The sequence below is a fragment of the Bufo gargarizans genome, chromosome 10 (assembly GCF_014858855.1).
Source record: "Bufo gargarizans isolate SCDJY-AF-19 chromosome 10, ASM1485885v1, whole genome shotgun sequence".
Taxonomy (NCBI): domain Eukaryota; kingdom Metazoa; phylum Chordata; class Amphibia; order Anura; family Bufonidae; genus Bufo; species Bufo gargarizans.
Window position 1 is genome coordinate 61,992,093 of NC_058089.1, and position 26,334 is coordinate 62,018,426.

At 46.3% G+C, this 26,334-nt stretch overlaps 1 protein-coding gene, 1 long non-coding RNA gene and 1 other non-coding gene across 3 annotated transcripts; 2 read left to right on the forward strand and 1 right to left on the reverse strand.

Moving 5' to 3' along the window:
- The first annotated feature begins 252 nt into the window (after nt 1-252).
- Nucleotides 253-26,334, forward strand: LOC122920386. The gene is made up of 3 exons (XR_006386909.1): nt 253-295; nt 24,743-24,856; nt 26,070-26,334. It is a non-coding gene; the product is annotated as an uncharacterized LOC122920386 (long non-coding RNA).
- B4GAT1 (beta-1,4-glucuronyltransferase 1) lies at nt 654-15,239 on the reverse strand. Its single transcript, XM_044269838.1, has 2 exons — nt 13,835-15,239; nt 654-2,604 (listed from the first exon to the last, which is right to left on the reverse strand). Exons 1-2 carry the CDS (start codon nt 14,939-14,941, stop codon nt 2,413-2,415), a joined length of 1,299 nt encoding a protein of 432 aa, XP_044125773.1. The 5' UTR covers nt 14,942-15,239; the 3' UTR covers nt 654-2,412.
- Nucleotides 15,523-15,604, forward strand: TRNAS-GCU. Its single transcript has one exon. It is a non-coding gene; the product is annotated as a tRNA-Ser (tRNA).

The following is a 26,334-nucleotide window of genomic DNA, read 5'->3' on the forward strand; positions in this document are numbered from 1 at the left end:
CCAGAGCGCGCCCGTGCTCTCCACGTGTTCCCAGACTCCACCCCCCTCCAGCAATGCCAGGACAGAGTGCAGACTGTGGCTTATACCTCTGATCGGCAGGCATCACCCTGCTCTTTCCTTCTGGTCTTTCTCACTAAAGGGAAGGAAAACCATGCTGCAAGGAGTGAAACTAGGCCCCCACTTTCAGGGACAAGAATCTACTTCTGTAATTTCCTCTGCCAAGCTTTAGCAGTCGCCGCAGGAGGGCAGAGGGGAATGAGGGAGAAAGCCAACAGCCAACCCGCGTTCCTTAAAGGTACCTGAATAAAATAAAAACTCTTTACCTCCCATAGGCAGGGAGTCTCTCTATGTAGCACCCCATAGGGAGAGGAAACACTGAAGGGTGAGAGTGGGGGGGGGGGGGGGCGGCTTTTAAACTGTGTTCCTGCCCCTACAGAGGTCAAGGGGTCAATCTCATGTGTAGCCGTCGTGGTGGATGAAATGGGGGGGGGGGGGGGGGGGAGATTATAATCATCTCCTGTTTCAATGGTGATCAGGTCCTTGCTGCTCTCTGGGATTAGGTGTCATCCAGGTACTAGAAAACACCTTAAAAATTTGTAGAAGTGTTGTCTACCTAAGAAATTACCGCAAGTAATGCTTCCTAGACACCAGTGGAGGTTACCAGTTTTATTTATTTTTTAATACACTATTATTGCAAAAGTGCACTAAAGAAGAGGATTTACAGTGAACCTGCCAGGTGATTTCTGCTGCCCCATCCAAGAGCACAAAGTGATAGAAGTAGAAAAGCAAAGCTCCATTACATCTCAGATTTATATGATTTAGAGCAGGATTTCCTGGGATTATACAGGATTGACAGCTTTCACTATATCAACATGCAGTGTTGGACTGGGGTACCTAGGGCCCACCAGTAAAATTCATTTGGGGGGGGGGGGGCAATCATACGGATACATTCAAATATAATAAATAATCTAACAAGTTTTTTTTATATGAACATAGGCTGGTTGAGGTGCTGTACATTGAATATATGTATGTAGTGCAGTAAGTCTACCGTTATGTGCCACTTGTGCAGGTGGTGGTAGACTAGGGGTCCACTTTGCTCAGGGGCTCCCCTGTACCCCTGTGGGCCAGTCCGAGCCTGTCAACGGATGTGTGTGTGTGTGTACAGAGAAGACCGTCAACCATACTGTGTGTTGTGGGGAATCAGGACTCTCACTGTCTCTTCTTTGAGTTCTGTCAGAATTTACTCTACTTTTTACTCCTCATTTACTGCTCTCTAGTAGGGCAAAATAAGTCAATTGAGAGGTTCACTTTAAAGCTTTGTGTACATGGTATAATCTGTGCCTCTATGCAGTTCTCTTTACAGACTAATGCCACATCACAATTTTTTTTATGTTAGTGCCTACAGAATGAATAAAATCTGAGCTGTTGAGATACAGCATTCCCCCTAGAAGTCTGATTGCACAGTACAGCCCTATACTGCGACATACATGGGCCCATACGGAAATAAATAAAAAAAGTTAGTGTTTTTTACAATTCGGAAAAAAAGCACAAAGAAAAAAAAAATAAACAAAAAACACAGGAGATTTAATTATTTATTTTCAGCCAGCTCCAAATACTGCTTGTATCCTAGCATTGAGGAGAAAACCAGAAAAGACAGTTTATGACTGAATCGGGACTAGAAATAGAGAAAAACTATATAGAAATAAATTAGTGCAGCAGTGAAATGGAAGGAATAATCAAAATATACAGGAAAGAGGACAATAGGGCCCAATTCAAAAAAATATCCAATTTCTCTGCTATTTATGTCCCCCCCCCCCCCCTCCCCCCCAATATCTCCAACTATTAAGATCTATTTCTGAGTATGGATTTCTGGAAGATTGTCAGTCAGTGAATATGACTGCTCTGCCAACTCATAAGCCCAGAGCATAACAGCCAAAATGTGATTGCTGGGGTCCAGGCTTATTCTACTGAACACAGAAGATCCTTTCTAAGGGGACCGTCAAACTATGCTGATTTTGTTGCAGAAAACTCTGCAACTAATAATAAGTTTCATTTACGTGAATGGGGCTTGCAGAAATCCATGTGCTTTCAGCCCAATTCAAATGAATGAACTGATTTTCAGTCACAGAAATTTCAGCAACAAAATACGTAGTGTGTGAAGGCACCCCAACAAGGAAAGAAATGACTACACTGAGAAGAATAATGTTGAAAGAAGATCTGGCAGATTTTCAGCAGTCATACACATCAATAAATACAAATACACTACACCACATAGATGTATAACGGATTAATACCAGAATTCTCAAAAAAAAACTAAGCTCTATTGCTATGGTGACAAGGAACTTCTGTATCCTACTCATCATGTGAGAAGCTTGGTTCTTAACAGTTCAGGCTGGTCAGGTAAAGACCTTATTAGCAGTGTCTGCTGGAATCAGGGTATTTCATCCTCAGTTCCTCCTTGAAGCCTCTGTATAGCAAACGGTTTCTTTTGTTTTCTGCATCCTTCTGGCTGTGAAAATCTCCGGGTAGTTTGTGGCCTTTATGAAGCAAAAAAGCAGAGTCCAAGACTGCAAAGGAGAAACCAGCCATATTCAGTTCACATGCCTACATAAAAAATAAATAGACTCAGTTATCCATGTTTCTGCTTTAACGACACTACAATACAGTCACACCAGGATACCAGCTGTACAGTGACCTACACAATTCCATTAGCTTATATTTCATGTTTGCAAATTAGGATGCATCTAATTCTAGTTCTTGTTTGGTGCCACAATTGATGAAATCCCTTAAAGGGAACCTGTCAACCAACAGGCTCCCTGCTTCCAAACGACTATGGTCCAGATTTACTATTGTGACCGTCTAATTTGTCCAATGCCTTAGGGCTCATGCACATGAGCATGTTTGTCTCTTGCTGCAGACTGCAAAAAGGGGCCAAAGCAAGGGTACATGCTAAGCGCCCAGGGCTGTGGAGTCGGAATTGGAGTCCATTTTGGTGGAGTCAGAGTCATTATAAATTGGACAGACTCCAAAAATATATAATAAATTTGTACAGTTAGTTCATTGCAGTATGTGCTGAATATATTTTCATAAGAATTTGGGAAAATTATGAAATGTCCTATAAATGATCTAAGCTTTTAGTTGAGATGAATGTCTGCTGCCCTTGTGTAGATGTATGTAGATGCTCAGTAGGGAAGCTCCTCCGCTACAGATCATAGGAAAAAGGCACTGGGAAGGCATGGCTGCACTCATCTCAGATCTGCTAGAGAATACAGGATTAAAAAGGTTTTCTCACTAGTTACAAAGATTAGCTTTCAACATAAAGGGACAGTTAAAAGAAGACATTTTCTAAATACATTGGTCAGTAGATTTTACTTTAGTCATGAACTATAGAGTCTAGCTCTAGACAGTTCAGCAGGTCTCTGCATACCAGAAAGACTTATCTGATTAGCTGAGAGCAGGAATGACCTCACCGCCACAGAATGATGGGACTGAGCTCTGAGAGAAAGTTTTGTGCGTTCTAAAGTTGTATCCAATAAATATATTTTATGTTCTACCTAAATAGCTTGATTAGTGTATCATAAGGGTGATAAAAAGCTTAAATTAAGTTATCGCTTAAACATGCGCCATGTATGGGGGAGTGGGAGTCAGAGTTAGGGCTTTGACTTATCGACTCCACAGCCCTGTGAGCGCCCGCTGTTTTTCGGACCCATTCACTTAAATGGGTCAGCTATCCGCAAAGTACGTTCTGCACCGCAAAAAGATAGAACATGTTCTACGTTCTTGTGGTGCAGAAGCATGGACCAAAATCCCATGAAAAAACTTCGTAGTGCTTCTGATCCGTGTCTCCACTCCACCTGTGATATGGAGTGCACACGGCTGGTGCCCATATACTGTGGACCCACTGTTTGTAGTCTGCAATACGGGGACGGGGCGCACACACTCGTGTGCATGAGCCCTTATTCAGTGTTTTGGTCAGTGATTTCCATCAGTGAATGTGAGCCAAAACCAGGATTGGAGCCTCCACAGACATCAGGTATAAGGGAAAGATCTGCACCTGTTCTGAGTTTAGAGCCGCACCTGGTTTTAAGCAACACTTACCGATGGAAATCACTGACCAAAACACTGTGTGAACAAGGCATAAAAGGTAGTGCATCTAGTATTTTTACACACTTCCCCTAATATGCTTGGCAAGGGGTGTATCTCCGTGAAAAGGGGCAGAACTTAGTGAAAAGTGGGACCTTAAATGAACCATTTTGTGCCACTATTCTGGCATAAAAATCTGTCTCAAATGAGCCAACCAATAGTTTGTACAGAGTCAGAGAAAAGTGTCTAACCCTTAACCTGCTCACGACCGCCGTACGCAGGATTGCGTCTTCGCGGCGGTCGTGCTGTTCTGGATGGACGCGCCGGTGCGTCCTCTCGCAAGACGCGAGATTTCGGGGAAAGCCGGCCCGCGCATGCGCATCGCGGGCCAGCAAAATTCAAAGGACAAGTTCGGCATCAACCTGCCACGATCATTGGCTGGCAGGTTGATGATTTTCAAAAAAAACGAATCAGCAGCCAGATACCAAATCATATTAGTAAATATGATGTGGTTATATGGCAGCTGTGCTCCTCTGCTCCTTCATTTGGTCGGTTGGTTCCAGCAGAGGAGCACACATCACTGAGTACACCAAACACCACACTTAGCCCCCAGATCACCTCCCAGCACCGCAATTAACCCTTTGATCACCCCTTCTTCACTTTTTTTTTTCACTGTTATTGACCGTTAGGTTTTAGGTATAGTTTAGGCCCCTTGGTTAGGTAGTTTAGCGATCAGTTAGCGCCCAGCCCACCGCACCGCAGTCCCTTATTCGCTGATTAGCGTATCGCTAATCAGCATTTGTACTTTTATAGTATCTGGAAGTGATCAAAACTGATCACGGTCAGATCTATAATAGTATTAGTGTCACTTTAGTTTGCCCTCCACCCAAAACGCAGTGTTTGCCCGATCAGTCGCCCACACGTGTGTTCACCCACGCCCGCCCCACCGCAGTGACAAAAAAAATATTATTTTTTTATCACTGCACATTCACTTTACACACACTGCGGCGATAAAAAAAATCAGTTTTGATAATTTTTATCAACCGCAGCGGCCTCCGGTACTTCGCTAGCCTCCCATTTGTAAGACAGGCTTGCTTTTTTTTCTTGGGTAGTCTCAGGGAATACCCCTAAATGTAGTTGCCCAAATGTCCAACAGGGGGTATTCTTCTGAAGAGGCCTACAGGCTTCTGACCCAGTCGGATGAGGAATGGGAACCCTCATCTGACGAATCTAGCAGGTCAGAATACGAACCTGTAGAAAGCAGTGGCTCTCTGACCCAAAGTTCGGACGAGGAGGCTGAGGTCCCTGATAGCACCAGGCGTACCCGGCCCCGTGTCGCTAGACCGCAGGTTGTGCAGGATCCGCTTCAAGAGCAGCAGAGTGGGGCTGGTGCTGTCGGATTATGTGGTGAGGCATACACAGGGGTGTGGAAATTTTAAAAAAAAACTACTGGTCGAAGGACTAAAGCCGGGTCTCAATCTACTTGTCCCTCATGACAATCTACTTGTCCTGATACAAAAAGTAATTTTAAATCAAACCCATATTTAAAGAGGACCTTTCACCTAAAAAAAAAATGTAAACTAAGACCATAGCTTTACTTACATGCCCCCATGAAGAGTTAATCGTTTTTTCTTTTTTCAAACTGTGCCCCCGTTTGTCCGCTATGCCCCCCCGGAATAATTCCCGCCGTCTATGGTAATGAGCCAGCCTCAAATGGGCTGGCTTTAAAAGTTCTCCTCGGCGTGCCTTCTCTCTTCTCCCTGGCACGGAGCGCATCCAATCAGCGCGCTCCGCTCTTAGCCAGGGAGAAGACGTTCCAGTTCTCGCGAGACTTCAGAGAACTGGAGCGATTTCGTCTATCCGGCTAAGAGCGGAGCGCGCTGATTGGATGCGCTCCGTGCCAGGGAGACGAGAGAAGGCACGCCGAGGAGAACTTTTAAAGCCAGCCCATTTGAGGCTCGCTCATTACCATAGACGGCGGGAATTATTCCGGGGGGGCATAGCGGACAAACGGGGGCACAGTTTGAAAAAAGAAAAAACGATCAACACTTCATGGGGGCATGTAAGTAAAGCTATGGTCTTAGTTTACATTTTTTTTTTAGGTGAAAGGTCCTCTTTAAGTGAATCCCTTTAATGTTCATGCCATACTGGGGCAGTGAATCCCCTTGATGTACATGCCAGTATGGGGAAGCCCGCCCCCCCCCCCCCCCCCCCCATTCATGGAGGGTGAGTGGCTGGAAGTTGGAACCTGGCAGCACTCCTATTGACACTTCAATGCCAGGGAGAAGAAGCAGAGCGGCAGCCTGACTAACACGTGCCTCCGCTGGGAGCTGACTTCCGGCCCGTGGCGCCCGACTTCCGGCCTGCACAGGAGCGCTGATAACTAGTCATGGGTAGTTCGGATCTTTTAGGTGAATTGGTTCATTTGAATCAGCTCATTCAAATGAACCGATTCATGAATCGGATCTTCGGTTCACTTGGTGAGTCAGACTGCTGAGCTGACTCGCAAGTGAACCGAAGACTCTAGGTGCCGGTGCGCATGCGCAGATGCTATACACATTCGATTCACTTGCTGCTGCTGACTCAGTGCAGTCGGCTCTTCAGCTCTCTGAACTCTGATTAGTATAGAGTGAGTCAGGAAGACCCACCATTGGTTATATAGCTACTGAATGAGATGCCTTTAACATATATCTCCTGAGAAGCCAATTTGATTCTAAAGGGTTAATTTAATTCAACCTGTAATCTAAACTCTGTCATCTGTCCCTTCTCTTATCTCTCTGCTCCTGTCCCTTAATCTTATCACTGCTGCAACAAAAGCAGCCTCAGCCTCAGTGTAAACTGTTCTACAGCCTGACTCACTGCTCTTTTAACTCAATGAATCGAATGAGTCACAAACTAAGTCAGATCTTTAGATTCTTTTAACTTCTGACTCATTCGATTCCTTTCTATTCTTAGACTCCCCTGCACTTACTTGTGTGACTCAGACGACTCGATTCAGAGAGCTGCTAGTGTGCTTGCCTTGCCCCCTCAGCTCTGGTCGGTGATTGGTTGGTGGGCAGGGAGGGGTGGGGCTGGCAGAAGCCAGCTTCCACTCTAAGATCATATTACGCTCCTCCCTCAGGCTCCCTGCTGCCAGCAGCGTGAGGTGAGCGTCTGTCTGCATTGTCTGTGAACACTGCGGTAAGCAGCCCGGACTTGTTGCACGGGGCTGTTTATTAGAGGAAAACACGGCGCAACCCCAGCCCTGCTACTTGCCCGCAGGGCTAAGCTGCCTGCACAAACTACCTGTCCGGCGTCCAGAACTGCATGTCCCGGGCGTCGGGTGATAGGAATTCCACACCCCTGATACACCAGCAGCCCAGCCCTTCCTGGACCTAGTTCCAGCACTGCCGTACAACCTGGTGAAGTGGCGAGCACCAGAAGGGCAGTTGAAGCTGGTACGGTGGCACGAGCAGTAGTGACCCCGTCGCAGCCACCGCAAAGACGTGCCCGTAGAGCCCCTAGAATCCCTGAGGTGCTGGCAAACCCTGATTGGCAGGCCCAACTTCAGCCGCCCCTGTAGTTTTCCCTTTCACTGCCCAGTCTGGAGTTCGGGTTGAGACAGCTCAGATCGGTTCGGCCCTGGGATTTTTTGAGCTGTTCTTGACTGCGGAGCTCTTGGACTTAGTCGTGGCCGAAACAAATCGGTATGCCACACAATTTATATCCGCCAACCCGGGAAGCTCTTATGCCCAGTCTTTCCGGTGGAAACCAGTCCAAGTTTCCGAAATTAAAACTTTTCTGGGCCTCCTCCTCAACATGGGTCTAACTAAAAAGCATGAATTGCGGTCATATTGGTCCACGAACCCAATTCATCACATGCCCATGTTCTCTGCTGCTATGTCCAGGACACGATTTGAGACCATCCTGCGTTTCCTGCACTTTAGTGACAACAGCACCACTCGTCCCAGAGGCCACCCTGCTTTTGACCGGCTCCACAAAATTCGGCCCCTCATAGACCATTTCAACCTGAAATTTGCAGATTTGTATACCCCTGAACAAAACATCTGCGTAGACGAGTTCCTGATACATTTTACCGGGCGCCTTGGCTTCAAACAATACATCCCAAGCAAGCGCGCCCGGTATGGGGTCAAATTGTATAAGCTCTGTGAAAGGGCCACAGGCTATACCCACAAATTTCGGATCTATGAGGGAAAAGATCAGACCCTGGAGCCGGTCGGTTTCCCTGACTACCTGGGGAGCAGTGGGAAGACAGTCTGGGACTTGGTGTCACCCTTATTCGGCAAGGGGTACCATCTTTAAGTGGACAATTTTTACACAAGTGTGGCCCTCTTTAGGCATTTGTTTCTAGAACGGATTGGCGCCTGTGGCACCGCGTGAACTAGTCGCGCGGTCTTCCCCCAACGGCTCGTTACCACCCGTCTTGCAAGGGGGCAGAGGGCCGCACTGTGTAACGAAGAACTGCTCGCGGTGAAATGGAGAGACAAGCGTGACGTTTACATGCTCTCCTCCATTCACGCAGACACGACAATCCAAATTGAGCGAGCAACCCGTGTCATTGAAAAGCCCCTCTCAGTCCACGACTATAATTTGCTCATGGGAGGGGTGGACTTCAATGACCAGATGTTGGCTCCGTATTTAGTGTCCCGCAGAACCAGACGCTCGTATAAGAAGGTGTCTGAATATTTAATTCAATTGGCTCTGTATAATAGTTTTGTTCTCTACAGTAAGGCTGGGAGAACTGGATCCTTCCTAAAATTTCAGGAAGAGATCATCGCGAACCTCCTGTACCCAGGAGGTTCCGTGGCCCCATCCACCAGTGTAGTTAGCCGTCTACACGAGCGACATTTCCCCAGTGTCGTTCCTGGTACCTCAAACCGACCGCCACCCCGAAAAAAATGTTGTGTCTGTAGCAGGAGTGGAATAAGGCGTGACACCCGCTATTTCTGTCCTGACTGTCCTGACCACCCTGCCCTATGCTTTGGAGAGTGTTTCCGGAAGTACCACTCACAGGTACACTATTAGCATAGGGATCACATCTCACCAGGACAGGTACACAGGGCTATTAGGGCCCATTCACTCACACAGCTGCTGCAAACGTCTCCTTTCACCTGGGACAAAGTGCATAACGCACTTCACCACATCTTTGGGCGATTTGCGCTTTGCACATTTTGACCCATGGGGAAGGAGAGGTTTGTTCTATAAAAGGTAAAAAAAAAAAAAAAAAAAACACCAGTAAGCAAAAAGGTTAATGTTTAGTTCAAAAAGTTAAAGTTTATGTATTCTGTTCCAAAGTTAATAAAATTATTGCGTTGCGGCCTGGTTTTTTTCTTTTTTTTTTACCTTCCAGGTGGACCAACCGATCGACTAGCTGCAGCACTGATGTGCATTTTGACAGAAGCATTGCGCTGCTGTCAGATTACACGCAAGTCGGTGTATGCGGCGCTGCAAGACGAGATTTCTCCTCTGCAGTAACAGATACGTTTGCCGAGGCATACGAGCTGAGGAGGAGGCGGCGTTCCTATGCTTTGGCAAACACTTTGTATATAAAAGAATAAAAATAAAAAATCCCGGCAATGATTTATTCATCCACATCGATTGATGTGAATGGAGAAATCTGGTTTGCCAGGGCATACGAGCTAAGTGGTTATGGATGTTGGGCGGAGCTCCTATGCCCTGGCAGACGCCTTTCCCCTCTTTTTTTTTTGGCAGAGATTTTTTCATCCACATTGATCGATGCGAATGAAGAAATCTGTGCCGTTCATTTTTTTTCTTTCAGCCCAGAGTCTGAACAGAAAAAAAAAATCTCATTACCTGTATGCTCAATATAAGGAGAATAGCAGAAACTCCTAATGCTGGCCATACATGTAATGATTGCGGAGACCCTCAAATGCCAGGGCAGTACAAACAGCCCACAACTGACCCCATTTTGGAAAGAAGACACCCCAAGGTATTCGCTGAGGGGCATATTGAGTCCATGAAAGATTGAAATTTTTGTCCTAAGTTAGCGGAAAGTGAGACTTTGTGAGAAAAAACAAAAAAAATAAAAATCAATTTCCGCTAACTTATGCCAAAAAAAATACATTTCTATTAACTCACCATGCCCCTCATTGAATACCTTGGGGTGTCTTCTTTCCAAAGTGGGGTCACATGTGGGGTATTTATACTGCCCTGGCTTTTTAGGGGCCCTAAAGCATGAGAAGAAGTCTGGGATCCAAATGTCTAAAAATGCCCACCTAAAAGGAATTTGGGCACTTTTGCAGCCTAGATGCACAAAAGTGTCACATCTGGTATCGCCGTACTCAGGAGAAGCTGGGGAATGTGTTTTGGGGTGTCATTTTACATATACCCATGCTGGGTGAGATAAATATCTTGGTCAAATGCCAACTTTGTATAAAAAAAAAAAAAAAAAGGGAAAAGTTGTCTTTTGCCAAGATATTTCTCTCACCCAGCATGGGTATATGTAAAATGACACCCCAAAACACATTCCCCAACTTCTCCTGAGTATGGCGATACCAGATGTGTGACACTTTTTTGCAGCCAAGGTGGGCAAAGGGGCACATATTCCAAAGTGCACCTTTCGGATTTCACCGGTCATTTTTTTCACATTTTGATTGCAAAGTACTTCTCACACATTTGGGCCCCTAAATTGCCAGGGCAGTATAACTACCCCACAAGTGACCCCATTTTGGAAAGAAGACACCCCAAGGTATTCCGTGAGGGTCATGGCGAGTTCCTAGAATTTTTTATTTTTTGTCGCAAGTTAGTGGAATATTAGACTTTGTAAAGAAAAAAAAAAGAAAAAAATAAATCATTTTCCGCTAACTTGTGACAAAAAAAAATAAAAAAATTCTAGGAACTCGCCATGCCCCTCACGGAATACCTTGGGGTGTCTTCTTTCCAAAATGGGGTCACTTGTGGCATAGTTATACTGTCCTGGCAATTTAGGGGCCCAAATGTGTGAGAAGTACTTTGCAATCGAAATGTGTAAAAAATGGCCTGCGAAATCCGAAAGGTGCACTTTGGAATATGTGCCCCTTTGCCCTCCTTGGCTGCAAAAAAAGTGTCACATCTGGTATCGCCGTACTCAGGAGAAGTTGGGGAATGTGTTTTGGGGTGTCATTTTACATATACCCATGCTGGGTGAGATAAATATCTTGGTCAAATGGCAACTTTGTATAAAAAAAAAATGGAAAAGTTGTCTTTTGCCAAGATATTTCTCTCACCCAGCATGGTTATATGTAAAATGACACGCCAAAACACATTGCTCAACTTCTCCTGAGTACGGCGATACCAGATGTGTGACTTTTTTGCAGCCTAGGTGGGCAAAGGGACCCACATTCCAAAGTGCACCTTTCGGATTTCACCGGTCATTTTTTAGATTTCGATTGCAAACTACTTCTCACACATATGGGCCCCTAAATTGCCAGGGCAGTATAACTACGCCACAAGTGACCCCATTTTGGAAAGAAGACACCCCAAGGTATTCCGTGAGGGGCATGCAGAGTTCCTAGAATTTTTTACTTTTTGTCGCAAGTTAGTGGAATATGAGACATTGTAAGGAAGGAAAAAATAATAATAAAAAAATCATCATTTTCCGCTAACTTGTGACTAAAAATTAAGAATTCTAGGGAGTCGCCATGCCCCTCACGGAATACCATGGGGTGTCTTCTTTCCAAAATGGGGTCACTTGTGGGGTTTTTCTACTGTTTGGGCATTGTAGAACCTCAGGGATCATGACAGGTGCTCAAAAAGTCAGAGCTGTTTCAAAAAGCGGAAATTCACATTTTTGTACCATAGTGTCTATAACTTTTACCCAAACCATTTTTTTTTTGTCCAAACATTATTTTTTTTTTTTTATCAAAGACATGTAAGAACAATAAATTTGGCGAAAAATGTATATATGGATGTCGTTTTTTTGCTAAATTTTACAGCTGAAAGTGAAAAATGACTTTTTTGCAAAAAAATCATTACATTTTGATTAATAACAAAAAAAGTAAAAATGTCAGCAGCAATAAAATACCACCAAATGAAAGCTCTATTAGTGAGAAGAAAAGGAGGTAAAATTCATTTGGGTGGTAAGTTGCATGACCGAGCGATAAACGGTGAAAGTAGTGTAGTGCAGAAGTGTAAAAAGTGGCCTGGTCATGAAGGGGGTTTTAGCTAGCGGGGTTGAAGTGGTTAAAGGGGTTGTCCGGGTTCAGCTCTGAACCCGGACATACCCATATTTTCACCCAGACAGCCCCCCCCCATCCCCGATGTTAGCCTCGGAGCATTACATGCTCCGATGTACTCCCTTGCCCTGCGCTAGATTACACAGAACACCCGGCAGTGTGTTCTGTGACGTCACTGGTTCTGATGGGCGTGTTTTAGTGCTGCCCTAGGCGTTTTACTGGCTAGGGCAGCGCTAAATCCCGCCAATCAGTGCCGGTGACGTCACCAGGCTTCCTGGCAGCCCCATGGAGAGCCCGGTTTGTCACTGGAACTCCTGAAAACAACAAAGGAGAGCATTGGAGCATGAACGGCTCCGATGCTCAAGTCAGGGGGGGGGCTGCCTGGGTGAAAATGGGGATATGTCCGGGTTCAGCTCTGAACCCGGACAACCCCTTTAACCAGATTTATCCAGCCTGAGCCACTGTGATAAATATGGTGCAGGTCTAGAGAGTCTGTCTTAGCTTATGCCATCTTTAGGATTACGGTAGTAAATCTGCTCCTATGTTTTACACTGAAATGCTTCACTTACAAACTTTTCTGGTTATTGGGAATTTCATATTGATGGCCTATCTTCAGGATAGGTTTATCAATATCAGATTGGCAGGTGTCTAACTCCTGAGACCCCCACCAGCAGATGTTCTAAGAGGCTGCAACACTTAATAAGTGCTTATGCCTCTTCCTAGGCGAGTGACGTCACCGTACACATTGGTCAAACGGCCTAAGCACGGCTCAGTCCCATTCAAGTGAATGGGGCTGAGCTGCAATATAGACCACAGCCACTATACAATGTATGGCGCTGTGCTTCGTAAGCTATGAAGAGACTGCAACTCTCACTGAAGCTATGGGGAGTTCCGCAGGCTTTTCAAATTGCTGATCGGCGGGGGTACCTGGGGTCAGACACCTGCCAAACTGATAGTTATGACCTATCCTCAAGGATAGGCTAGCAATATCAAATTCTGGGGTAACTCCTTTAAACACTGAAGTGTTTCTGTGTAAAGCAAAGTTGTTTGCGAGTTTGCACTAGAATATTTAAAGTAGCTCCAGATCAGAGCGTCAATGTTAGGCTACTTTCACACTTGCGTTTGATCGGATCCGTTCTGAACAGATCCGATCATATTAATGCAGACGGAGGCTCCGTTCAGTACGGATCCGTCAGCATTAATAACTTAGAAAAATTTCTAAGTGCGAAAGTAGCCTGAGCGGATCCGTTCAGACTTTCAATGTAAAGTCAATGGGGGACGGATCCGCTTGAAGATTGAGCCATATGGTGTCATCTTCAAGCGGATCCGTTCCCATTGACTTACATTGTAAGTCTGGACGGATCCGCACGCCTCCGCCGTGCGGAGGCTGAACGCCACCAGACTGAAGCAGTCTGAGCGGATCCGCATCCATTCAGACTGCATCAGGGCTGGACGGAAGCGTTCTGCTCCGCTCGTGAGCTCCTTCAAACGGAGCTCACGAGCGGACAGCAGAACGCTAGTGTGAAAGTAGCCTTATAAAGTACATCATTGCACTATGTATATGTCAGAGTGTTTACCTGACTGATTCTGTTAAATCCATACTGCTTGAACCTCTCATCATAGGCTGGGACCTGTTTATTTGCAATATAGAATGGTTCCCATGGATCTCTCCACTCAACAACATAAGCAACTGCCAATCTGCCAGAAGTGTCCTTCTCTTGTAAGTTTAGCCAGACTGAATAATTAGTAGGTGCTTGGCATCGTGGACATAACTCTTCGTAAAAAGCCCGCACTTCTCCCACTTGGTACAGTCGCAGCAATTCCTCTTTAGTGCCAGGCAACCGCCGAGTATGTCTAATTTCAAAGGCAGGTACCACAAATACCAGGTGTGGATCAAGCCCTTGCTCAGCCAAATCCAAAAATCCTGACCTCAGCCCCTGACTGGGTACCATATCAATATCAACCACCAATACATACGCTGTACTCCCAAGGCTAGCCCTAGCAACATTTCTTAGTAAGTTATTGGGGTAAGACGCATTCCCTGCATAGTTTATTATATTTGTGCCCATATTTGCTGCCTTGGCAAAGACAGCCTGGCATGTCTGAAGATGGGCAAACTCTGCAGCATCATCTTGTTTGGGAAAATTGATCGCATCTCCAGACTGGCACACAAGATGAATGGACACCCTTTGCCTCACTGAAGGACACAGCTGTGAAAGGGTATAGGCTAACACAGTGGCTACTTTACCCTGAGCAGCACTAGAGACAAACAGTGCTAATGAGATTCTGCCATCCCACCTCTGTACCAGTTCCCGCAAATGCCATAGGTTACTTAGGCTTGCATGAGAAGCCAATGCCACATCGTTTGATTGTCCCCCTTCATGTGACAAAAGGTGACGATAAATTCGATACTGTCCACTGACATCTAGTACACCACCAGACATCAATGTGGCCTTCAAATGATCTTTCTGTTCCCTCTGCCATCTAAGCTCTGTATGAGGTGTGCCCACAAGCACTGGATGGGCAGACCTCTGCTGCTGTTGTCCATGTAAATTAGAGAGAAGAGAGAGGTAGAGAAGTTGAAGTAGGGCAACAAGGAGGAGGGCAACAAGGACCACACGAAAAAATGAGCAACGCACTGCAGTTAGCATTGCCCTTTTTTGGCACGGATACCCACTCCTCATGTGAGATCAACTCCTAAAGAATCCTCAGAAATGGCAGCAGAGCTTGCAATCTACGCCCATCACTGCATTCTGCGTGGTTCAGTAACTTCACTCCAAGAAGATGGACACGTGCGAGTCCTCAGTATCAACCACAGCATCACTACAACTCATTGGCGACCAACCGCTCTCACACTCCTCCTAATCACCGCAAACGGTACACTTATCAGATCTCACTGTGACGCCTCAGAGGCAATAATTACCAACTGACCACTACACGCTGAAGCACGTCCAGCCGAATCCCCGCCCACGACGCCTCTCGCATTCCTACCCAGCACCCCTCACAACTGACTACAGAGAGCATGCGCTTGGAAAAATAACGCCTTAAATTCACAGCGCCCTCTATTGCCCTGGAAGAGAAAGCGAAAGACCAACAAACAAACGCTCATATAGTTTCAATGAAGGTGGATGGTATCTATGCCTCGAATCAAGCATTTAGTAGAAAAATAAAAATAACCAAGTTATAGTAAACAACTTCCAGCAGTAGGTAATGCGTCGCTGCACATAGACATATAGTAGAAATAGGAGAAGCTCCAGAAATATTGGACGAGGTGGCCGAGTGGTTAAGGCGATGGACTGCTAATCCATTGTGCTCTGCACGCGTGGGTTCGAATCCCATCCTCGTCGACATTTTAGTTCGCTAGATAAGAGTTTTATTCTGCATTTTTCCTCTTCTGATATGGTTAGAAACAATAAAGAACCAGTGTGCTGCCTTTCTACCCACAGACTGTACCACCAGGAAGGGTTCCACAAAGCTCCTACTGCGTCTGATGACAGAGATTAATTTAACCGTTCAATAACCAGAATATCTTTAGACTAATCTGTTTGCAGTTTTATTCTTTTTTTTTTTGTATTTAGGGTTAGTGTGCACTACAGGCACTGAATAAAATGTTCGTTTTCACCTGTGCATACATCATTTAGATTTAATCCCTTAATAACCAAGCCTGAAAAGACCTTCAAGGGGTATTCCCATCACAAACAATGGGGGCATATGCTAGGATATGCCCCCACTGTCTGATAGGTGCGGGTCCCACCTACAACGAGAGCGGAGCAGGAATAGTTGTGGCTGGAGGACCCCAGATTTTCAGGGGTCCGTCCACCACCAATCGCTGCGCTCCACTGCTCCCTTAGAAGTGAAGGGGAGAGCACTGCGCATGCGCAGCCCCTGCTCCCATTCATTTCTATGTGGCAGACGGAAATAGCCGAGTCAGTGCTCGGCTATTTTCAACGGCGCCATATAAATAAATGGAGGGCGGCTGCCCAGTACGCCCTCCAGTCATTTCCCCCCTCCGTTCTTATTGTAGGTGCGGGTCACAGAGGTGAGACCCGCAACTATCAGACAATGGGGGCATATCCTAGCCAGTGTAACTGCCAGTCTATTTTTATTTGTGTAATGTGTAGGGGCAGTGACACTGATCATTTTTGTAATATACTTTAATTACTGAAATCATACATTTCTATTACAAAAATAGTCCTTGTGAGTAGGGATGAGCAAACTCGAACTGTATAGTTCGGGTTCGTACCGAATTTTGGGGTGTCCGTGACATGGACCCGAACCCGGATATTTTCGTAAAAGTCCGGGTTCGGGTTCAGTGTTCGTCGCTTTCTTGGCGCTTTTGTGACGCTTTCTTGGCGCTTTTTTAAAGGCGGCAAAGCAGCCAATCAACAAACGTCATACTACTTGCCCCAAGAGGCCGTCACAGCCATGCCTACTATTGGCATGGCTGTGATTGGCCAGAGCACCATGTGACCCAGCCTCTATTTAAGCTGGAGTCACATAGCGCTGTCCGTCACTCTGCTCTGATTAGCGTAGGGAGAGGTTGCGGCTGCGACAGTAGGGCGAGATTAGGCAGATTAACTCCTCCAAAGGACTTAATTAATCGATCGATCTGCAGCTGTGCATCATTGAGCTGCTGAAATTCAATTGCTCACTGTTTTTAGGCTGCCCAGACCGTTTGTCAGTCACTTTTTTCTGGGGTGATCGGCGGCCATTTTGTGTCTTGTGGTGCGCCAGCACAAGCTGCGACCAAGTGCATTTAACCCTCAACGGTGTGGTTGTTTTTTGGCTAAAGCCTACATCAGGGTGAAGCTGTCACACCAAGTGCATTTAACCAGCAATAGTCTGTTATGTTTTGGCCATTTCCTACATCAGGGGCAAGCTGTCACCAAGTGCATTTAACCCTCAATGGTGTGGTTGTTTTTTGGCTAAAGCCTACATCAGGGTGAAACTGTCACACCAAGTGCATTTAACCAGCAATAGTCTGTTCATTTTTTGGCCATATACTACATCAGGGGAAAGCTGCGCCCGTCACCAAGTGCATTTAACCCTCAGTAGTGTGGTTGGTCAAGCTGTCACACCAAGTGCATTTAACCAGCAATAGTCTGTTCATTTTTTGGCCATATACTACATCAGGGGCAAGCTGCGCCTGTCACCAAGTGCATTTAACCCTCAATGGTGTGGTTGTTTTTTGGCTAAAGCCTACATCAGGGTGAAGCTGTCACACCAAGTGCATTTAACCAGCAATAGTCTGTTCATTTTTTGGCCATATACTACATCAGGGGCAAGAAGCCTGATTCTCTGCTATGATATGAAGACTGATTCTCTGCTGACATGAAGCCAGATTGTCTGTTACGGGACCTCTCTCCTCTGCCTGGGTGCTGGGCCTAAATTTATGAAAATGGATTCTTACAGTGGTGGGTGACGTGAAGCCTGATTCTCTGCTATGATATGAAGACTGATTCTCTGCTATGACATGAAGCCAGATTGTCTGTTACGGGACCTCTCTCCTCTGCCTGGGTGCTGGGCCTAAATTTATGAAAATGGACTCTTACAGTGGTGGGTGACGTGAAGCCTGATTATCTGCTATGACATGAAGACTGATTCTCTGCTATGACATGAAGACTGATTCTCTGCTGACATGAAGCCAGATTGTCTGTTACGGGACCTCTCTCCTCTGCCTGGGTGCTGGGCCTAAATTTATGAAAATGGATTCTTACAGTGGTGGGTGACGTGAAGCCTGATTCTCTGCTATGATATGAAGACTGATTCTCTGCTATGACATGAAGCCAGATTGTCTGTTACGGGACCTCTCTCCTCTGCCTGGGTGCTGGGCCTAAATTTATGAAAATGGACTGTTGCAGTGGTGGGTGACGTGAAGCCTGATTCTCTGCTATGATATGAAGACTGATTCTTTGCTGACATGAAGCCAGATTGTCTGTTACGGGACCTCTCTCCTCTGCCTGGGTGCTGGGCCTAAATTTATGAAAATGGACTCTTACAGTGGTGGGTGACGTGAAGCCTGATTCTCTGCTATGATATGAAGACTGATTCTCTGCTGACATGAAGCCAGATTGTCTGTTACGGGACCTCTCTCCTCTGCCTGGGTGCTGGGCCTAAATTTATGAAAATGGACTCTTACAGTGGTGGGTGACGTGAAGCCTGATTCTCTGCTATGACATGAAGACTGATTCTCTGCTATGACATGAAGACTAATTCTCTGCTGACATGAAGCCAGATTGTCTGTTACGGGACCTCTCTCCTCTGCCTGGGTGCTGGGCCTAAATTTATGAAAATGGACTCTTACAGTGGTGGGTGGCGTGAAGCCTGATTCTCTGCTATGATATGAAGACTGATTCTCTGCTGACATGAAGCCAGATTGTCTGTTACGGGACCTCTCTCCTCTGCCTGGGTGCTGGGCCTAAATTTATGAAAATGGACTCTTACAGTGGTGGGTGACGTGAAGCCTGATTCTCTGCTATGACATGAAGACTGATTCTCTGCTATGACATGAAGACTGATTCTCTGCTGACATGAAGCCAGATTCTCTGTTACGGGACCTCTCTCCTCTGCCTGGGTGCTGGGCCTAAATTTATGAAAATGGACTCTTACAGTGGTGGGTGGCATGAAGCCTGATTCTCTGCTATGACATGAAGACTGATTCTCTGCTATGACATGAAGACTGATTCTCTGCTGACATGAATCCAGATTGTCTGTTACGGGACCTCTCTCCTCTGCCTGGGTGCTGGGCCTAAATTTATGAAAATGGACTGTTGCAGTGGTGGGTGACGTGAAGCCTGATTCTCTGCTATGATATGAAGACTGATTCTCTGCTGACATGAAGCCAGATTCTCTGTTACGGGACCTCTCTCCTCTGCCTGGGTGCTGGGCCTAAATTTATGAAAATGGACTCTTACAGTGGTGGGTGACGTGAAGCCTGATTCTCTGCTATGATATGAAGACTGATTCTCTGCTGACATGAAGCCAGATTGTCTGTTACGGGACCTCTCTCCTCTGCCTGGGTGCTGGGCCTAAATTTATGAAAATGGACTCTTACAGTGGTGGGTGACGTGAAGCCTGATTCTCTGCTATGACATGAAGACTGATTCTCTGCTATGACATGAAGACTAATTCTCTGCTGACATGAAGCCAGATTGTCTGTTACGGGACCTCTCTCCTCTGCCTGGGTGCTGGGCCTAAATTTATGAAAATGGACTCTTACAGTGGTGGGTGACGTGAAGCCTGATTCTCTGCTATGACATGAAGACTGATTCTCTGCTATGACATGAAGACTGATTCTCTGCTGACATGAAGCCAGATTCTCTGTTACGGGACCTCTCTCCTCTGCCTGGGTGCTGGGCCTAAATTTATGAAAATGGACTCTTACAGTGGTGGGTGGCATGAAGCCTGATTCTCTGCTATGACATGAAGACTGATTCTCTGCTATGACATGAAGACTGATTCTCTGCTGACATGAAGCCAGATTGTCTGTTACGGGACCTCTCTCCTCTGCCTGGGTGCTGGGCCTAAATTTATGAAAATGGACTGTTGCAGTGGTGGGTGACGTGAAGCCTGATTCTCTGCTATGATATGAAGACTGATTCTCTGCTGACATGAAGCCAGATTCTCTGTTACGGGACCTCTCTCCTCTGCCTGGGTGCTGGGCCTAAATTTATGAAAATGGACTCTTACAGTGGTGGGTGACGTGAAGCCTGATTCTCTGCTATGATATGAAGACTGATTCTCTGCTGACATGAAGCCAGATTGTCTGTTACGGGACCTCTCTCCTCTGCCTGGGTGCTGGGCCTAAATTTATGAAAATGGACTCTTACAGTGGTGGGTGACGTGAAGCCTGATTCTCTGCTATGACATGAAGACTGATTCTCTGCTATGACATGAAGACTGATTGTCTGTTACGGGACCTCTCTCCTCTGCCTGGGTGCTGGGCCTAAATTTATGAAAATGGACTCTTACAGTGGTGGGTGACGTGAAGCCTGATTCTCTGCTATGACATGAAGACTGATTCTCTGCTATGACATGCAGACTGATTCTCTGCTGACATGAAGCCAGATCCTCTGTTACGGGACCTCTCTCCTCTGCCTGGGTGCTGGGCCTAAATATCTGACAATGGACTGTTGCATTGGTGGGTGGCATGAAGCCTGATTCTCTGCTATGACATGAAGACTGATTCTCTGCTATGACATGAAGACTGATTCTCTGCTGACATGAAGCCAGATTCTCTGTTACGGGACCTCTCTCCTCTGCCTGGGTGCTGGGCCTAAATTTATGAAAATGGACTCTTACAGTGGTGGGTGGCATGAAGCCTGATTCTCTGCTATGACATGAAGACTGATTCTCTGCTATGACATGAAGACTGATTCTCTGCTGACATGAAGCCAGATTGTCTGTTACGGGACCTCTCTCCTCTGCCTGGGTGCTGGGCCTAAATTTATGAAAATGGACTGTTGCAGTGGTGGGTGACGTGAAGCCTGATTCTCTGCTATGATATGAAGACTGATTCTCTGCTGACATGAAGCCAGATTCTCTGTTACGGGACCTCTCTCCTCTGCCTGGGTGCTGGGCCTAAATTTATGAAAATGGACTCTTACAGTGGTGGGTGACGTGAAGCCTGATTCTCTGCTATGATATGAAGACTGATTCTCTGCTGACATGAAGCCAGATTGTCTGTTACGGGACCTCTCTCCTCTGCCTGGGTGCTGGGCCTAAATTTATGAAAATGGACTCTTACAGTGGTGGGTGACGTGAAGCCTGATTCTCTGCTATGACATGAAGACTGATTCTCTGCTATGACATGAAGACTGATTGTCTGTTACGGGACCTCTCTCCTCTGCCTGGGTGCTGGGCCTAAATTTATGAAAATGGACTCTTACAGTGGTGGGTGACGTGAAGCCTGATTCTCTGCTATGACATGAAGACTGATTCTCTGCTATGACATGCAGACTGATTCTCTGCTGACATGAAGCCAGATCCTCTGTTACGGGACCTCTCTCCTCTGCCTGGGTGCTGGGCCTAAATATCTGACAATGGACTGTTGCATTGGTGGCTGACGTGAAGCCTGATTCTCTGCTATGACATGCAGACTAATTCTCTGCTGACATGAAGCCAGATTCTCTGTTACGGGACCTCTCTCCTCTGCCTGGGTGCTGGGCCTAAATATCTGACAATGGACTGTTGCAGTGGTGGCTGACGTGAAGCCTGATTTTCTGCTATGACATGCAGACTGATTCTCTGCTGACATGAAGCCAGATTGTCTGTTACGGGACCTCTCTCCTCTGCCTGGGTGCTGGGCCTAAATTTATGAAAATGGACTGTTGCAGTGGTGGGTGACGTGAAGCCTGATTCTCTGCTATGATATGAAGACTGATTCTCTGCTGACATGAAGCCAGATTCTCTGTTACGGGACCTCTCTCCTCTGCCTGGGTGCTGGGCCTAAATTTATGAAAATGGACTCTTACAGTGGTGGGTGACGTGAAGCCTGATTCTCTGCTATGATATGAAGACTGATTCTCTGCTGACATGAAGCCAGATTGTCTGTTACGGGACCTCTCTCCTCTGCCTGGGTGCTGGGCCTAAATTTATGAAAATGGACTCTTACAGTGGTGGGTGACGTGAAGCCTGATTCTCTGCTATGACATGAAGACTGATTCTCTGCTATGACATGAAGACTGATTGTCTGTTACGGGACCTCTCTCCTCTGCCTGGGTGCTGGGCCTAAATTTATGAAAATGGACTCTTACAGTGGTGGGTGACGTGAAGCCTGATTCTCTGCTATGACATGAAGACTGATTCTCTGCTATGACATGCAGACTGATTCTCTGCTGACATGAAGCAAGATCCTCTGTTACGGGACCTCTCTCCTCTGCCTGGGTGCTGGGCCTAAATATCTGACAATGGACTGTTGCATTGGTGGCTGACGTGAAGCCTGATTCTCTGCTATGACATGCAGACTGATTCTCTGCTGACATGAAGCCAGATTCTCTGTAACGGGACCTCTCTCCTCTGCCTGGGTGCCGGGGCCTAAATATCTGAGAATGGACTGTTCCAGTGGTGGGTGACGTGAAGCCAGATTCTCTGCTATGGGACCTCTGTCCAATTGATTTTGGTTAATTTTTTTTTATTTAATTATTATTTTAATTCATTTCCCTATCCAAATTTGTTTGCAGGGGATTTACCTACATGTTGCTGCCTTTTGCAGCCCTCTAGCCCTTTCCTGGGCTGTTTTACAGCCTTTTTAGTGCCGAAAAGTTCGGGTCCCCATTGACTTCAATGGGGTTCGGGACGAAGTTCGGATCGGGTTCAGATCCCGAACCCAAACATTTTCGGGAAGTTCGGCCGAACTTCTCGAACCCGAACATCCAGGTGTCCGCTCAACTCTACTTGTGGATATGGATTAATATTTACTGTCAGCCATGTCCTCACACCCCCCATTTGCTGACAGACAGCAGAGGTAGGGATTTCCCTGCTTCAAAGCCCCCCAGCCCTGATTGTAATTTTATGCACCTCTTGGCATGATTTAGTGTACATGCCAAATAAGTTTCCACTCCCCCCCCCCCCAAGCAAACTGAGTGTCAGTTGGCCAGGAAGACACCCCTCAGGGGGTCCAAGCTTCAAGGAGAAGTTCACACCTCTGTGCAGCAGTTGGGAGCCACCTGAATCTGCAGGAAAAACCCCTGCTGTGGGTATCTGCTTTTGCCTGGATCAATGAGATTTCCTAGACATATTGGCACCTACCTCTCATAAGGAATTATGAATCACCTGGCCATCGCAGGCGCAAACCAGATACATATTTGTGTCACGGTGGCCACGAGGTACAATCCCATGGTCTTTGTTTACTCGTACCCAGTCGGGGTAGGAAGATACCCATATCTCCCCATAGAAGCCACCTACCGGTACCAGGTTTGGGCTCTACTTGTAGCCGGAACCCAGGCAGGTCCATTAGTCCCAGAACCATCTCCCTGTGACCTTCTGGTCTGGAGCTATGACCCCTAAAGGGTTTTGTGGGTCATTCACCGTCAGCCCAGAAGAGGGGGAGTTGACCCCTCCCTGAGGCAGGGAGGGGAAGGGCCGGCTACAGGTTAAAAGCCTGGTGCCAGCAAGTAGGCGGCGTCTTTTCTCTGAAGAGGGGTCACATCCTACACATGTGTTTAGAGGGACCCAGGAAATAGCAGGAGATCACAGCCCCTCGTGTGGCCTCCAGCTCAGGACATCGCCAAGGAACTGTCATCATACTTGGTAACTTACTTTCACACTGCTTAATCCTATTGTAACCATATACCCTGTAATCTGTAACCTCAGACCACTGTATATATATTGTCTGTGTATAGTGTGTTATATCTAGTGTGCTCTTACAGCAATTAAATCTATAATTTAATCTTGTGCTATCTTGTATCTCGATCACGAATCCCCACATCCGTGTTTTGGCCTAGTTATAAGCTACCGCGGGTTGGTTTCTGACCCTATATAATCCTGTTAGCGGACCGGGCTTATATCAAACGAGAAACTGGTGGCAGTTACCCGGGCTGAGTGTGGGCTGTTTTCACTGCGGCAGTGAAAAGGCCCTTCCAGCTTGTTGCCTCTCTGTGCCCGCGTGGACAGGAGGTGTGTGTGTAAACTATACCAGCCTGACCTTACGTGCTCCTCTGGAGGGCGTAACTTCACGTTTTTGGTAAACCCTGTGATCATACCAGGTCTCGTGAGCTCGACGTGGTTGACGTCAGCAGACACGAGGGGTGGTATTCATCACAGTCCTAAAGGAGGGTAAAACTACTGTGAAAAGGGCACAAAGAGGGCACAACTACTGTGAGGGGGCACACAGAATGTGAATAGGGCTAAAGTGTTGCAAGGCTTTTGGAGATACTTTTATAACCCTTGTCAGCTTTATGAAAGTCAACAATTCCTAATCGTAGGTCTTCTGAGAGCTCTTTTGTGCGAGGCATCATTCACATTAGGAAATGCTTCTTGTGAAAAGCAAACCCCGAACTGGTGTGTGTTTTTTATAGGGCAGGGCAGCTGTAACCAACACCTCCAATCTCATCTCATTGATTGGACTCCAGTTGGCTGACACCTCACTCCAATTAGCTCTTGGAGATGTCATTAGTCTAGGGGTTCACATACTTTTTCCACCTGCACTGTGAATGTTAACATGGTGTGTTAATTAAAAACATGGTAACATTTAATTCTTTGTGTGTTATTAGTTTAAGCAGACTGTGATTGTCTATTGTTGTGACTTAGATGAAGATCAGATCACATTTTATGACCAATTTGTGCAGAAATCCATATCATTCCAAAGGGTTCACATACTTTTTATTGCAACTGTATATAGCTGTTACATTGCTCCAACTGACAGGTGTGAACTAGCTCCAGTTTCGCCATTTTAACCCTTTGGGGGGCCCAGTTCTGAGTTTTGCTATGGGGCATCATGATTTATATGTACGCCCCTGTTAACAATTATTAAATTTTTTCTACAGTCATCGTCAGAAGAGGAGGAGCTACCCGGTGAACCACTGTCCTCAACAGGCACAACCAGCCAGCAGACAAGGCAAAGAGGGGATGGAGCTAGGTCTGAACGAGAGCAACAAATGGTGGGTGCCAATGTAGTCAATTTTTTTCAACAGTTATTTTAGTTTTTCTTGTTCGAAATTAAATATTTTTCTCCGGCCACCGCCAGAGGCATTCGGGTTCGTGTAACAATTAAAATTATTATCAAGTGACTATTGATTTGTGTGAACATACCCAAAAGAGGGGGGAAAATGACAGTGCGTCTTATAAAACGATGGTTGACTTTTTTTACAGGGCTGACACTGATATATCGCCGGCCGCTATGCTGCACAGTGTGGCCTGCGATACATCAGTCCAGTGCGGGGAGGGAGGAGGGGCTGGAGGCAACTCACAGCGGGGCCCGGTGCAGTCACTGTATTACACCGGGCCCCGCGCACAGAAGTCTTTGTATGTAAAATCTTTCATTAATCCTTTATACTGTAAATCGCTCTCCTTTTGATAAACTTTACTATCCTAATCGCCTGCATCAGAGCTCACTATTAATGCAGTGTGCAGTCCGGCCGGCGTGTGACTGACGTCACGCTCCTCCTACTTCATTAATGAGGGACCGCACGCTACATTCATAGTGAGTACTGATGCCGGCGATTAGGCTAGTTTATCGATAGGAGAGCGATGGATTCAGAAATAATGAAAGATTTTACATACTTCTGTGCGCGGGGCCCGGTGTAATACAGTGACTGCACCGGGCTCCGCTGTGACTTGCCTCCAGCCCCTCCTCCCTCCCCGCACTGTGACTGATGTATCGCCGGCCACACTGTGCAGCATAGCGGCCGGCGATGTATCAGTGTCAGCTAGTTTATCAAAAGGAGAGCTATTGATTCTATTTTACATACAAAAAATAAAGTACTGTAATGCTGTGAAACATAGGGCCATGAGGGGGACCAGCATAAGATGCTATATGTGTGTCACCCACACATATAGCATCTTATGCTGGCCCCCCTCATGGCCCTATGTGTCACAGCACACATCCCCCATAACAGTGCATCATCCATAGATCCCCCCATAACAGTACATCATCCACAGATCCCCCATAACAGTCCGTCATCCACAGAGCCCCATAACAGTGTCATCTCCAGACCATTAGTTCAAAATCCACCAAAAGCACACCTTTTGGTTAAAAATATTTTTTTCTTATTTTCCTCCTCAAAAACCTAGATGCATCTTATAATCAGGTGCGTCTTATAAAGTGAAAAATACGGTAATATTAATTATATATATTTTTTTATATCGTTATAGAGTTCCAGAGTCTTCACCAGGCAGGATGAGGAAAAAGTTGCCTTTTACTTTGACAATGACCTCCTACTATCAACGGGTGGAGGTGCGCCCACCGGCCGCCAGCACGCAGACCATAATGCGACCCGACTCCTCTGGTATGAGATCTGTGAGGAATTAGTACCAAATTGGGAGGACCTCCGAAAGAGGCAAAGGGATCAGTGGCGTAAATATTGATTTTTATTTATGGAATGCAGGTTGACCCCCCTGTAACGACCAGGGGGGCCAA